The sequence below is a fragment of the Berkeleyomyces rouxiae genome (genome assembly GCF_048999995.1).
Source record: "Berkeleyomyces rouxiae strain 22BRR77 chromosome Unknown BrBRR77_ptg000004l, whole genome shotgun sequence".
Classification (NCBI taxonomy): Eukaryota; Fungi; Ascomycota; class Sordariomycetes; order Microascales; family Ceratocystidaceae; genus Berkeleyomyces; species Berkeleyomyces rouxiae.
In genome coordinates, this window is record NW_027396494.1 from 2547284 (window position 1) to 2558917 (window position 11634).

The 11634-nt window shown below is 55.2% G+C and overlaps 5 protein-coding genes across 5 annotated transcripts; 2 read left to right on the top strand and 3 right to left on the bottom strand.

Moving 5' to 3' along the window:
- Positions 1-536: 536 nt before the first annotated feature.
- Positions 537-2390, bottom strand: BROUX77_004946 (uncharacterized protein; the record flags this gene model as incomplete). Its single annotated transcript, XM_073749764.1, has 3 exons — positions 537-1697; positions 1792-2268; positions 2343-2390. 3 exons carry the CDS (start codon positions 2388-2390, stop codon positions 537-539), a joined length of 1686 nt encoding a protein of 561 aa, XP_073605403.1.
- Positions 2391-3405: 1015 nt separating this feature from the next.
- BROUX77_004947 (uncharacterized protein) lies at positions 3406-6873 on the bottom strand (the record flags this gene model as incomplete). Its single annotated transcript, XM_073749765.1, has 1 exon — positions 3406-6873. One exon carries the CDS (start codon positions 6871-6873, stop codon positions 3406-3408), a length of 3468 nt encoding a protein of 1155 aa, XP_073605404.1.
- Positions 6874-7486: 613 nt separating this feature from the next.
- BROUX77_004948 (uncharacterized protein) lies at positions 7487-7696 on the bottom strand (the record flags this gene model as incomplete). Its single annotated transcript, XM_073749767.1, has 1 exon — positions 7487-7696. The coding sequence occupies one exon, from the start codon at positions 7694-7696 to the stop codon at positions 7487-7489; it is 210 nt and encodes a 69-aa protein (XP_073605405.1).
- Positions 7697-7961: 265 nt separating this feature from the next.
- On the top strand, positions 7962-9055 carry BROUX77_004949 (uncharacterized protein; the record flags this gene model as incomplete). The annotated part of the gene is made up of 3 exons (XM_073749768.1): positions 7962-7995; positions 8105-8558; positions 8647-9055. The coding sequence occupies 3 exons, from the start codon at positions 7962-7964 to the stop codon at positions 9053-9055; spliced, it is 897 nt and encodes a 298-aa protein (XP_073605406.1).
- A 1493-nt stretch (positions 9056-10548) lies between these two features.
- On the top strand, positions 10549-11603 carry BROUX77_004950 (uncharacterized protein; the record flags this gene model as incomplete). Its single annotated transcript, XM_073749769.1, has 2 exons — positions 10549-11193; positions 11268-11603. The coding sequence occupies 2 exons, from the start codon at positions 10549-10551 to the stop codon at positions 11601-11603; spliced, it is 981 nt and encodes a 326-aa protein (XP_073605407.1).
- Between the last annotated feature and the right edge of the window lie 31 nt (positions 11604-11634).

An 11634-nucleotide genomic window follows, 5' to 3' on the forward strand; every position in this document is an offset into this window, starting at 1 on the left:
CGTCTCTTCTCTGACTCTTGGCTCTCTGCTGATCTTCTCCTTCCTTCCCACTCCGCCGGAACCCCGGAGATCCTGTAACACCATCTATCTTTTTTTTTCTTTTCTCTCTCTCTCTTCACGACATGTTGTTTTTTTTTCTTCCTTCTTATTCATTTCATTCCTTGTCTTAACTGGATCTCCTGTCTTTTTTTTTCTTTTGCTTAATTGATGTTTTTTTTCTTCCTATTTCTCACTACTCATCTTGTTTCTCGTCTGTTGAAAAAAAAAATGTATTCCCTCTCCCTCCCATCGTGCTGCCATGTATTCTGATGTTTCGTGTAAAAAAGAATTGACGTTCCTGTGACGTTGTACAAAGACGTGAAATGTATGTATCACAAGAACAATGCAACTACATCCTACCAGCTTACACCGACTGTTCTTACCATGGCTATCCGTGAACATGAAGAAAAAAACATTACATCTCTTTGTATTCCAAGGCCTCTCGATTCCAAGTCCTCTCTAGCCAAACCCCTTCTACACCCTATCCCCAGGCCTCTCTACACCTCAAACACATCCCCAAAGCCCTGGACGCCCTTGCGCGTATCCACCAAATCCAGTCTCCACCCCTCCCAATTCTTCAACCCGCGCTTTAACTCCTTTATCCGCTCCAACCGCGCCTTGGCCTCCTCAGCCTGCGCGCGGCGGAATGCATCTTCGTCGAAATCCAGCGCGGCCTCATCCTCGTCCGAGAGGAACGAGTCGTCCTCGTCCGCCGCTCCTCCGGCCTCTTCGCCGCCACCGCCACCGCCCGCCAGCGCGTTCAGCCCGCTGGCAAGGAACTCGCCAAAGCCCCCCGTCTGCGTCGGCTTGCGCGAGTGCGTCGGCGGCGCAGAGTTCAAATCGACGTCATGGAAGGCTGTGGCGCCGCTACCGCCGTCGCCTCCGCTGGCCAGCGACTTGCGCCGGTCGCGCCAGATGCCGCGCCGCAGCTCCGACACCTCGGCTTCGAGATCGCGCACCTGGCGCTCAAGGCGCTGGCGCGCCTCGTCCTCGAGCTCGTCGACGCCCTCGTCGTCCAGCCCGCCGTCAGCAGACTTGCGGCTGCTGCTGCCGCTCTGATGCAGGCGGCGGCGCTGCTCGTGCTCGTCGCCCTTGAGCTTCAGCTCGAGCAGCTGCTTGTCGACCAGCTCCTGCTTCTTGCGCACGTCTTCCTCGCGCGAGCCCTGCTCCTTATGCAGCGTGGTCAGCGCGGCGACTTTTTTCTCGAGCACGTCAATCTTCTTGTCAGCCTCGGCGAGCGCGGCCTGCTTGTCCGCCAGCTCGGCCTCGAGCGCGCGCAGCTTCGTCTCGATGCTGGTGCGCTCGCTATCGTCACGCAGCGCCTTTTCGGCCGTGCGGTCCGCGCTCTTCTTGAGTTCTGCGAGCTCATCTTGCGCAAGCGCCGCTCTCTTTTCGGCGCGCTCCAGCTTCTCCTCGAGCGCGGAAATCTGCTCTTTTTCGGACGAGGTGCCAGACTCGACACGCTCCAGCTTCGCGCGCAGCGTCGAGAGCTCGGCTTCCATTGACTCGATTACTGCCGTCTTGGAGTTGATCTGCTCCTGCAGCACGGCTGGTGAGAGCCCCCCGGCTACCGGCGAAGCAGCCGATGAGCTGTGGCGACGAGCAAGTTGCGACTGTAGCTGCTTAATTTGGCGCTCCAAGCTTTCATTGTCCGCTTTCTGTAGCACTTATTAGTCAAGGGCTTTACGAAAATCGGAAATGAACAGGGAGGGAAAGGGGCCACAGGGAATATCAGGCTCCATCTCAACATACCAACTTTTCAGCCTCATCCGCATCCACCGCGCCCTCCTTCTTGCAATCCTCGGCCTCACGCAAGTCTTCCAGCTCCTCCTCGGCCTTTTTCCAGCGCTTGTCTGCGTCCGCCGAGTCCTTGCTGAGGCGCTTATTCTCCTTCTCGAGCTCCTCAATGCGCGCAGCCTGCTTGCGGTAGATTTCCGCCGCCGTGACCGTGGCCACAGCAGCTTCAACTTCTACGGGCGGAGACGGCTCCGAGGCGGCCGTCGTTGACGCGGCATCGGGGGTACTGGCGGGCTGCTTGTCGGGGGCTTCGTTGGTCGGGGATTCGGGCGCGGCCGCTGTGTCTTTTGCCGCCTCGCTTTCCGGCGTGTCTTTGGGCTTCTCATCCTTTGGCGCCTCGGCTACCGCGCTGTCGGGGGTCTCTTTGTCGTGGTCACCAGGCTTCTCGGCCTTGTCTTTCTTCTCTTTCTTCGCCTTCTTCATCTGCTGCGCCTGTACTCACAATCGGTGTTAGCCCTGCAGTTCGTCCTTGGCCTCTTATAAGCTTGCTTGGCCCCAGGCCTCACCTTTTTGCGCGCAGCCGCCAGCTTCTCGGCTCGTTGCTTCTCGTCCATTGCGGTGTCTGTGTTTGTTCGTGAGATGCTGCAATTCGATGCTTCGTGTCTGCGGCTTCCGCTCTAAATGTCAAAGAACCAAATGGAAGCGCCAGATCGCCGTAGTTTTGTTAAAAGTTGTGTGTAGTAGTCGGTGGCGCTTTTGGAGTGTTGCCCATCCCACGTGAAGCTCTGGTAAACTTGTCCTGACGTAAGCTCCCAAAGTGGGGCCATAACTACATGTCTCATAGGGTCGGGCTAGGGTTAACTAACGCTCAATTATTTACCATCTCCTTCACGACATCTGCCCCAACGACATGATCACACAATACACGCAAAACATGAAACCACGCTTCTCACAACATACTTTTATTGACTGTACAGAAATAAAACTTATGCAGACACTCCTCCATATAGAATATACCACATGTCGCCTGTATAGCGCAAAGGCCTAACACCACTAAGGACCTAGGAACTGTTCCCCAAACCCGACGTGGTGGAACAAGAGGAAGACTACGAAGGAAAGCCACAACCACAATAGACATCCCCCATGTTCCAAGTGAATCGTCGGCTCGGATTGAAAAAAAGGAGGGCCGACATAACTTAGTTAGGCCTGCTCTAACAGTGCGGGCAGTTGAATGCAACAACGCACAAGTAGCTCGACGGCACTAGGGATGCTAGTTTGGACGAAAGCAGCAAGAGACAACTGTCCAAAGGATTCCAACTTTGCCCGGAAGCCTTGGCTGATGAATAGGCAATATGTAGCACCAGAAGAGAAATCTAAGTTTCTCATAACTGAAGCAACGCCTGCGTCGACAACTAGGGTTGAAAAAACAAGTCCTTGGCTAGCAAAGATAGCATGTAGCCTGTATAGGCGGATAAGAGTAGTGCGCAGACCCGATAGGAGCAAGCTTGATAGCAAAGAAACAGGGGCGAAATGAGCGCCCGCTGCTCAAGAGTCATCGTGGCTCGCTACCTTTCTAGTAGACTGACTTTCTTGTCTGCATCTTGCTCATTAGCGTCTTTACCCCGTCGCTCATTCCTTGGCTGCCTTCTTGCCATTTGCTCTGCGGCTCTTATTCTCACCCGACGTGGGCACGCTCTTGCGCAGACTACCAGGCCGGCCTACGGTTAAGCTGGGGCCGCCACGTCGCGGGTCGCCAATCTGGCTCTGGAAGGCCGTGCTGACGCTCTTTTCATCATCATCCAGTGGCCGGCTGGTGGTCATGCGACCGCCGTTTTGAATGTACCTGTTGAAACGATCCTTTTGTGCGCTGCTGCTGCTGCCGCTCAGAACGTGGTGATGGTGTTGCGCCTGATTATGGGGGTGCATGTTGCCGGAAGGCCCGTTGACACCAAGATTCAAACTAACACCGCCTTGGCCGACACCATTGCCTCCGACGACTGACGTGGCATCAGTGAATTCCGATGTCGCATCGCTTTCGCCTGCAATACTCTCGGCAGGCCGGGCATGACGACGGCCGCCACGAGGGACAGCAGGAACGCCAGGGAGACCAGGCCACATCTCGGGAGCAAGGCCAGCTAAGAAGCCGTTGTTAAACTTCAAGTTCAGCGATGCTCCACTGTAGATGGATCCATGTAGAGAGGAAACGTCATCGGGAATGTACGACATCATTGAGCCGGTATCAAAGTCACGGCCCGAGCCATAGCGGCCACCGTTTCCAAGGCCACCGTGACCACCCACAGTGCTAGCACTGCCTGAAGGACCATAGATGCCGTGAGGCTGGTGCGCGGCGTTTAGCCCGATGTTGTTAGGGTTGTTGTTGCGGGGACGGAACGAAGGTCGGGGACGGCTAAACTGCATAAGAGACTTTTGCAGGTTTGAAAGGGGACCCTCGACAAAGCAGTTCTTGTCCTTGTAGTGGCTCAGAAGACTATGCCACAGCTCGTTCTTGGACAGAGCCTTGGGGTTACCGATAATGACCAGACCGTACTTGGCACGGGTAAGCGCAACGTTCAAACGACGCGGGTCGGACAAGAAACCAATTCCTTGGTTATCATTTGAGCGAACACAAGAGAGAACGATCCAGTCCTTCTCACGACCCTGGAAGGCATCGACGGATGCAACTTCGACACGCTTGTAAAGGTCTTTGTTGCACGTGCCAGTGGTCTGCATCGTCGTGACCAGGAAGCTGCGCTGGCCTTCATACGGGGTGATGACACCAATGTCTGTGGGCTGCACGCCCTCCTTGAGAAAGCGGGTCACGACCTTTTCGACGTTGGACGCTTCGGTGCGGTTCAAGTATGAGGTACCCGATGCGGAAATTTCCTCATTGCCCATGTTAGCCCAGAACATCATGGGCGATTCCTTCACGGGCCAGGGGAAGTCGATATCATTCCGAATGCGAGACTCGTAGCCAATACCATTTTGCAAATCGCCATCATAGAACATGTTGGAGGGGAAGTCTGAAAGGCAGGGGTGCATACGATATTGCACATTTAGGCGGATAGGGTTCATGCCTAAGTGCACGAGACGTTCAAAAAGAGACTGGTTCAGACCAGCACGGGCTGCCTTTTTGTTCATGATGACGGGGCCCAGCTGCTTGTGGTCGCCGACGAGCACGACCTGGGTAGCGCCGTGAACAATGGGAATCAGACATTCTGGCTCAGCAGACTGGGTGGATTCGTCGATCAGAACATGGCGGAAGCTCTTTTTCAACAGGCGGGGGTCGCCGGCACCAACGCAGGTGCAGCAAATAACATCGGCGTTGTTGAGGAAATCCTTTTCGGCCTTGCGCAAGAGCTTGCGGTAGCGCTTTTCATCCTCGCTAGTGAGCTCTCCAATTTCCGTCTGGAGCTGGAGTAGGCGAGCAAGCTCCGAGTTGGTCTGGCCCTGGCGGACCTGCTCGTGAAGAGACAAGTGGTGAACAGACGACTCAACGTCTTCGCGTGACTTGGCAGTGAGACGAACAACCTTGAGGCCAGTCAGACTAATACGCTCGCAAAGCTGGTCGACGGCAACGTTTGACGGGGCGCACACAAGAACGGGCTCGCCCCCAGATTGTTTTGCCATGTTGTAAATGATGGTGGCAGACGTGACCGTCTTGCCAGTTCCAGGGGGGCCCTGAATCAAACTGAGAGGCTGCTGAAGAACGGTACGAACAGCGTTGCTCTGGCTGTCATTGAGGGTGGGCAGACCAGGAGCGTGAATCTTGCGGCTGAGATTTTGGTGGCGGCCACGGTCCTTGGGCTTGGGAGTTACATCATGGCCCAGGAGCTTGTGGAAAATGTAGCCATGAATAGACTTTTCGTCGCGCTGAAAGGTGTTGAGGGCCCAAAGCATGCGCTCATAGGACGTGGCCTTCCAGACGTAGTCGGCCGAGAATCCAGTCTCGAGATGCTGAGGCACGGGCTTGTCGTTGCCAGTCTTGCGTAGTTCAAGGGTAACGGTGGCCGACTCGTTGTTGGGGATTTTGATGACATAACCAACACCTTCCCAGATGAGGCGGTTGCCGGACGAGTAGTGGAGGCGCATTTCGTCTCCAACAGCAAGCTTGACATCACCAAGTTCAATTTTGCGCAGCTTGAAGCGAGCAGTCGTCCTGGTGTTGAGAGCTTGGTCCCAGGTAATTGTCAAGTCATCCTCGGTCTGGGCCTCTTTGAGTTCTTTGTCATAGTCGCTTTCCATGGTGACCAGGGGACCAAACACGCTGTGGTAGTGATAAGGGTCGTTGTAGTTGAGAAGGACAGGAAGGGGCTCATCCTCAATATCGTCGGTGCAGTTGAGGAAATCTATGCCGCGTTCAGGGTTTGTCTTCCAGAGGGTTTCCAGGCTGGACATTTGGTCGTTGGTGATGTGGCGAGAGCGCATCTTTTCCTCCTCGGAAGGCAGGTGAACAAGCCAGGGCAGGAAAGTGCGATCTTCAATCAGAGGTTGCCATTTGGTGATATCCCAGGTGGCCTCCTTGCGCGAAGGGTCGGAAGCACAGGGACTCCGGCACAAGAGGACGACAACAGAGTCGGCCTTCGCAGGAATAAAGCCAAGCAGGAAGACGTTTTTGATGCCACAGACGTAGCACTCGAGGGTGGTGCCTCCCAGGGTCGAGTCAGGATGCAGCGAAACCTCCTTGTGGCGAGAGCGGACCAGATGGTTAATGATGTGGGCGGAACGGCCCCTGGTGCGGCCATTGCAGAACCACTTGTTGCAAATCAGACACTTGACGACACAGCTGGGGTTGTGGATTTCGCAGTAGCTGCAGGCATGGGCAGGCAAGACTGGTTCCTCGGGGGCAGTAATACTTAGACGGTCAAGGTCGTCGATGGCAACACTGGCAGAGCTGTCATTGTCGTGGTCGTGGTCGTGGTCATGGTCATGATCGTCGTCGTCCTCCGAGGCAAAGTCGTCAATCAGGTTATCGTCGTCGGTGGTGCGGCGGCGGCCAGCTAGGCCAGAGAAAAGGAGGGTTTCCTCATTATCAGGGTCGTTGACAGACTGCGAATCAAAGTTTTGATGTGCGACGCTGGCGTCAGCTTGGTCGTCCATGATACCTGGACGCCGAGTTTCTGGAGCGAAGCGGCAGAAGAAGGGCTTCTATGGGCGTGGAGAGTTGATGGTCAGTCGGCGCGTTCCCAGAAAAAAAGAAAGAAAGTGGGTTTCGAGCGGAAGAAGAGTGGCGCCCAATACAAGTGGTGGTACCTGGAGGAAGGGAGGGGCTCTGGTGGTGACAGACAGTCTGGAGGCTGGGATAACGGGACTACTTTGAGGTAGTACAGCGTCGGCGGCTTACCTAATCAGCAGTAGAGAGCCAAAATGTGGCAAAGCAAAGAAAAAAAATCGAAAAAAAAAAATCGAAGAAAAATCGAGTTTCGAGTCAAGAGCAGATACGCGTCGAGGGGCAACGAACACCAACAAGGCGGCGATCAAAGACCAAGTTGCCAGTATGGACGGGAAGGGTTTTGGCGACGGCTTTGGACACCGAGCAGGAATTTCAAGGGTTGGATTGCTTGGAAGGGTCCTTTTTTGGAGCCCTGTTTTACGATGGATTTACAGAGGGGAGGGGTGCTTGATGGATTAGTGGGCCAAGGACAAGAGTCAAATAAAAGCCGGCGGCTAAAGCTGAGAAGTAGAAGAGAAGAGCGTCTTGTCAAGCAAAGAGTCACATATTAACGGTGTTGGGGCGGCGGTAGTCGGAAGACGGACTGCGGGAGAGAAGTGCCGGCCGGAGTGCAAGATTCGGTGAGTCGGCAAGATTGGCGGACCAGAGAAGCAGGGCGGGGCTGAGGTTGGCGGTTGGCGGCTCTTGTGGTGAGTGGGGGAAAATTGAAGTGATGCCGGGGATTGTGGTGATATTAGGTATTATCGACATGGATTGTGGATTGTGGGGAGGGAGGACAGTCTTTATGGCGCGGCCGGCTGATTCTCGGCTGATCCGATAGTCCGATAAGGCCGATAAGAGCTTATCGCGGGGAAACTTTTTTGAAGTAGGAGAATCACGACTGGGACTCGACGTCAAAGCTGCCCACAAGACCGCCGCAACTGGATCCAGACGTCAACGATCCCGAGAACGACCCCAGCACAGCCGGCCGTCGCGTCATTTATCTCCCGCCGTCCATTGCCCACACACATCAAGTATGATCCGGAAACAAGCTCGTCAGCGGAGAGACTGTACGTCAACCCCAGCCAACATCGGCCAACCCTCGTCTCTCGTCGCCCGAAACGACGACCAGACCACGATCCCCTCGGCACCCTGGCTAACCCGTTTGTCGCATCGCAGACCTCTACCGCCGCGCCGTCACGCTGCGCGATGCCGAAATCTCCGAGAAGCGCGCTAAGCTGCGCGCCTCGCTCGCCTCGGGAAAGCCCCTCGATCCGAGCATCGCCAAGGACACTGCGCTGCGCAAAGACTTGCCGTACGACGAGTCACAGGCCGACCTGACCACGCACGAGCGGCTTGACATGGACGATGAGTATGCGGAACTGTCGGGCATCGTCGAGCCGCGCGTGATGGTGACGACCTCGCGCGACCCCAGCACCCGTCTGGCGGCTTTCTCAAAGGAGATCCGCCTCTTGTTTCCCACTGCCATCCGCCTCAACAGAGGTAACCTGGTTCTTCCCGAGCTGGTTCACTCGTGCAAGAGCAATGGCCTGACGGACATGGTGCTTCTCCACGAGCATCGCGGTACGCCGACGGCCCTGTCAATTTCGCATCTGCCCCATGGACCCACGCTGTAAGTAGCCAACTCGTCTAATCTACTTGGAGTCAAGGGAGAAAGCGTACTAGCGACCACAAACTAACCGCACTTCACTCTGCCGCAGCTCCTTTTCCCTACACAACGTCGTGCTTCGCCACGATATCCCCGGGGCCGTCCGCGGCACTGTCAGCGAGGCCTACCCGCACCTCATCTTTGATGGCTTCACGACGCCGCTCGGCAAGCGCGTAGTCAAGATCCTCAAGCACCTGTTCCCGCCGCGCGAGCCGCTGACCAGCAAGTCGCAGCTGGGCAATCGTATCGTGACATTCAAAAACATGGATGACAGCATCGAGGTGCGGCACCACGTCTTTGTGCGGACGGGCCACGACAGCGTGGAGCTGGCCGAGGTTGGGCCCCGCATGACGATGCGTGCCTTTGAGATCCGCAACAGCACCCTGGAAAACAAGGACGGCGACGTCGAGTGGCACCTGTCACAGTACACGCGGACGGGCCGCAAGAAGAACTACTTGTAAGGCGAAGCGAGGGGGGAGAAGCGAATGGCTGGCGGTGCCGTGTATTCCTGTTTTTGGCCCTGCTTGGATTTTGTTGTTTTGGGATGCGATTGTTTTTTTGTTGGTACCACTGTGTACATGCATTCACACTCGGCGTTAGGGAGCATAACGGGCTTCAATTGATATCAATATGGTGGATAAAGCCGGACGCCGGGCTGTCGCTGTCGCCGGCCAAAGCGTCGGCAGTATTGAGGGTATTAGTTGGCTAGTTGGCAGTAGTTAGTCAGCTCCCAACTAGCAATGCTTGTATGTATTTGCCATTGTCTGTGTGAGAATCCCACACGCGTTTTTTTCAACGTCCTTCAGATGTCGCCTACTAACCGTCTCGATCTTGTCAAGCCATGGCGCAGTCGGGCGGAGTAGACTCGGCGGCAGACCTGCAAACAATGGGCCCCGGTTCTAGTGTGCCCCATAGTGATAGCCAGGTTGTGTTTTAGACAATGTTTGGTCGTATAACCTGTCCAAAAGTGGGGCCATGTTTGTTTCGAGCCAGGGTGACATGATGGGCCAAGATTATACGAACAGCTTCCGGAGCTGGAGCTTCCTCGAGCTATGGCGACGGCTAATGTTTGACACTAGAAGGAGAAACAGTGAAATCAAGCACGCACATATTGCATCCCAAAAAACAGGACACAACCCAGTTCCGCGCGGACAGCTAACTGTGTGTAACTGAGCTGTTTTAAGGTTACAAGCTGCACAAGTATCTTCAGGCAGAAAAATGCTTTTGATTTTATCCACTGCAGGCAACTGCAATCGCACACAAAATCCATCCACACCACATGTACCCCCCGGTACCTCCAAGTACCAGCAAACTCCACCCCGACATGTGACGCAATAGCCCACACTTACCGCAGCTTCCGTAAGCCAAAAACAACGAGTTCCAGCGCAGCTGTCGCATTTTTCCACAGCAGAGAGGCCTTGTGGCCAACTTCCTGCCGCCATGACGAGTCGGACGAGAGCAATTCCCCCAATGCGGCCAGGGCTGTGTCGAGGTCGGTGTACCTCGAGGTACCTGTGTTGACTCGGACAATCGGTGAGAAAGAAAAGGAAAGCACGTCCAATGCGGAAGCCACGAAAAAAGATTTATAGCCGGCTTTGTCTATGATCACCACAGCAGGCGCACTCCTTTTTTGGTTACTTCTTTATTCGCCCTTTCCTCTAGCTGCAAAAGAGGAAAACTTTTATTTCTCTCGTCGTGGCCTTTTTTTCTTCGTCTTCTTTTTTGCTCACCAATTCTTGGGTTTTGGAATCTTTTGTCACAAACACATTTCCCATCGCCGTCCGCCCGCCATTCGCATTCCTCAGGGTTTCGCCAATCGTGAGATCCGCCATATTAGTCAACCCTAGTATCCTCATCGTGCTCCGCTGCGGCACTCTCGGAAGCATCCGACCCACGGAGGTGTACCACGCGCTTCCAACCACAGAACAAACACACAAAGACTACATTTAACAACATGTCCAATCAGTATTCAGCCTACGGAGGCAGTCCGTATGAAGAAGCCAGCAATGTCGAAAACGCCAGCAATGATGTCGTCGCAAACGCGAGTCCATATGCGCAGTATGATGATCGCCAGCAAGGCCATGGACAGCAGTACGAAATGGCCAACTACGCCCAATCGCAGTCTCAGCCGCAATCTCAGCCTTCGGGACCGTTGGACCGCTCCACCTTTCTGAACGAAGCTTCAACGCTGCGCACAAATATCCAGTCCCTCAACACCGACATTGACAACATTGTGGCTTTGCACCAGCGTGCGCTGGCCTCGACTGACACCAATGCCAGCGCCGCCGTAGACAGTGCCGTATCAGAAGCGCAAGACAAGGCCATCCAGCTCAAGAACCATCTGGCCCAGTTGGACGAAGACATTAGCCGCACACCAACCAGCTCAGCAGCCCAGGCCAAGACGGGCCAATACAACACGCTCAAGAAGCAGCTTCAGGACACAGTGCAACGCCTGATGCAGACCGAAGCGGAATATTCGCGCAAATACCGCGAGCAGATTGCCCGCCAGTACCGCGTTGCCAACCCCGAGGCAACAGAGGAGGAGGTCCAGGCGGCAACAGAGCAGGACTGGTCCAACGAGGGCGTCTTTCAAACAGCAGTGAGTCCCAGCGCTGGCAACCCCCAAAAAGAGACACAAGAAACCGGCTCTGGCTAACCCATTCCTCCCTTTAGCTCCATGACTCCCGCATGCGTCATGCCCAAAGCGCTCTTGGTGCCGTGCGCGCCCGCCACAACGACCTGCAGCACATTGAGCGCAGTCTCCAAGAGCTATCGCTCCTATTTGACCAAATCGATAGCATGACTGCATCGCAGGGTGCGGCAATCGAAGCAGTTGAAGTCAAAGCCAGCGAGGCCGTCGACAACATGGAGGCCGGCAACAAGCACGTCGACGAGGCCACGGCTAAGGCCCGTCACACGCGCAAGCTCAAATGGTGGTGCACGCTGCTGGTGCTGTTTATTCTGCTGGCTCTGGGCCTGGGTATTGGTCTGGGTGTCGGCCTCTCATAGAGCGAGTAGCCTCACAGGAGTGACGTCAGTT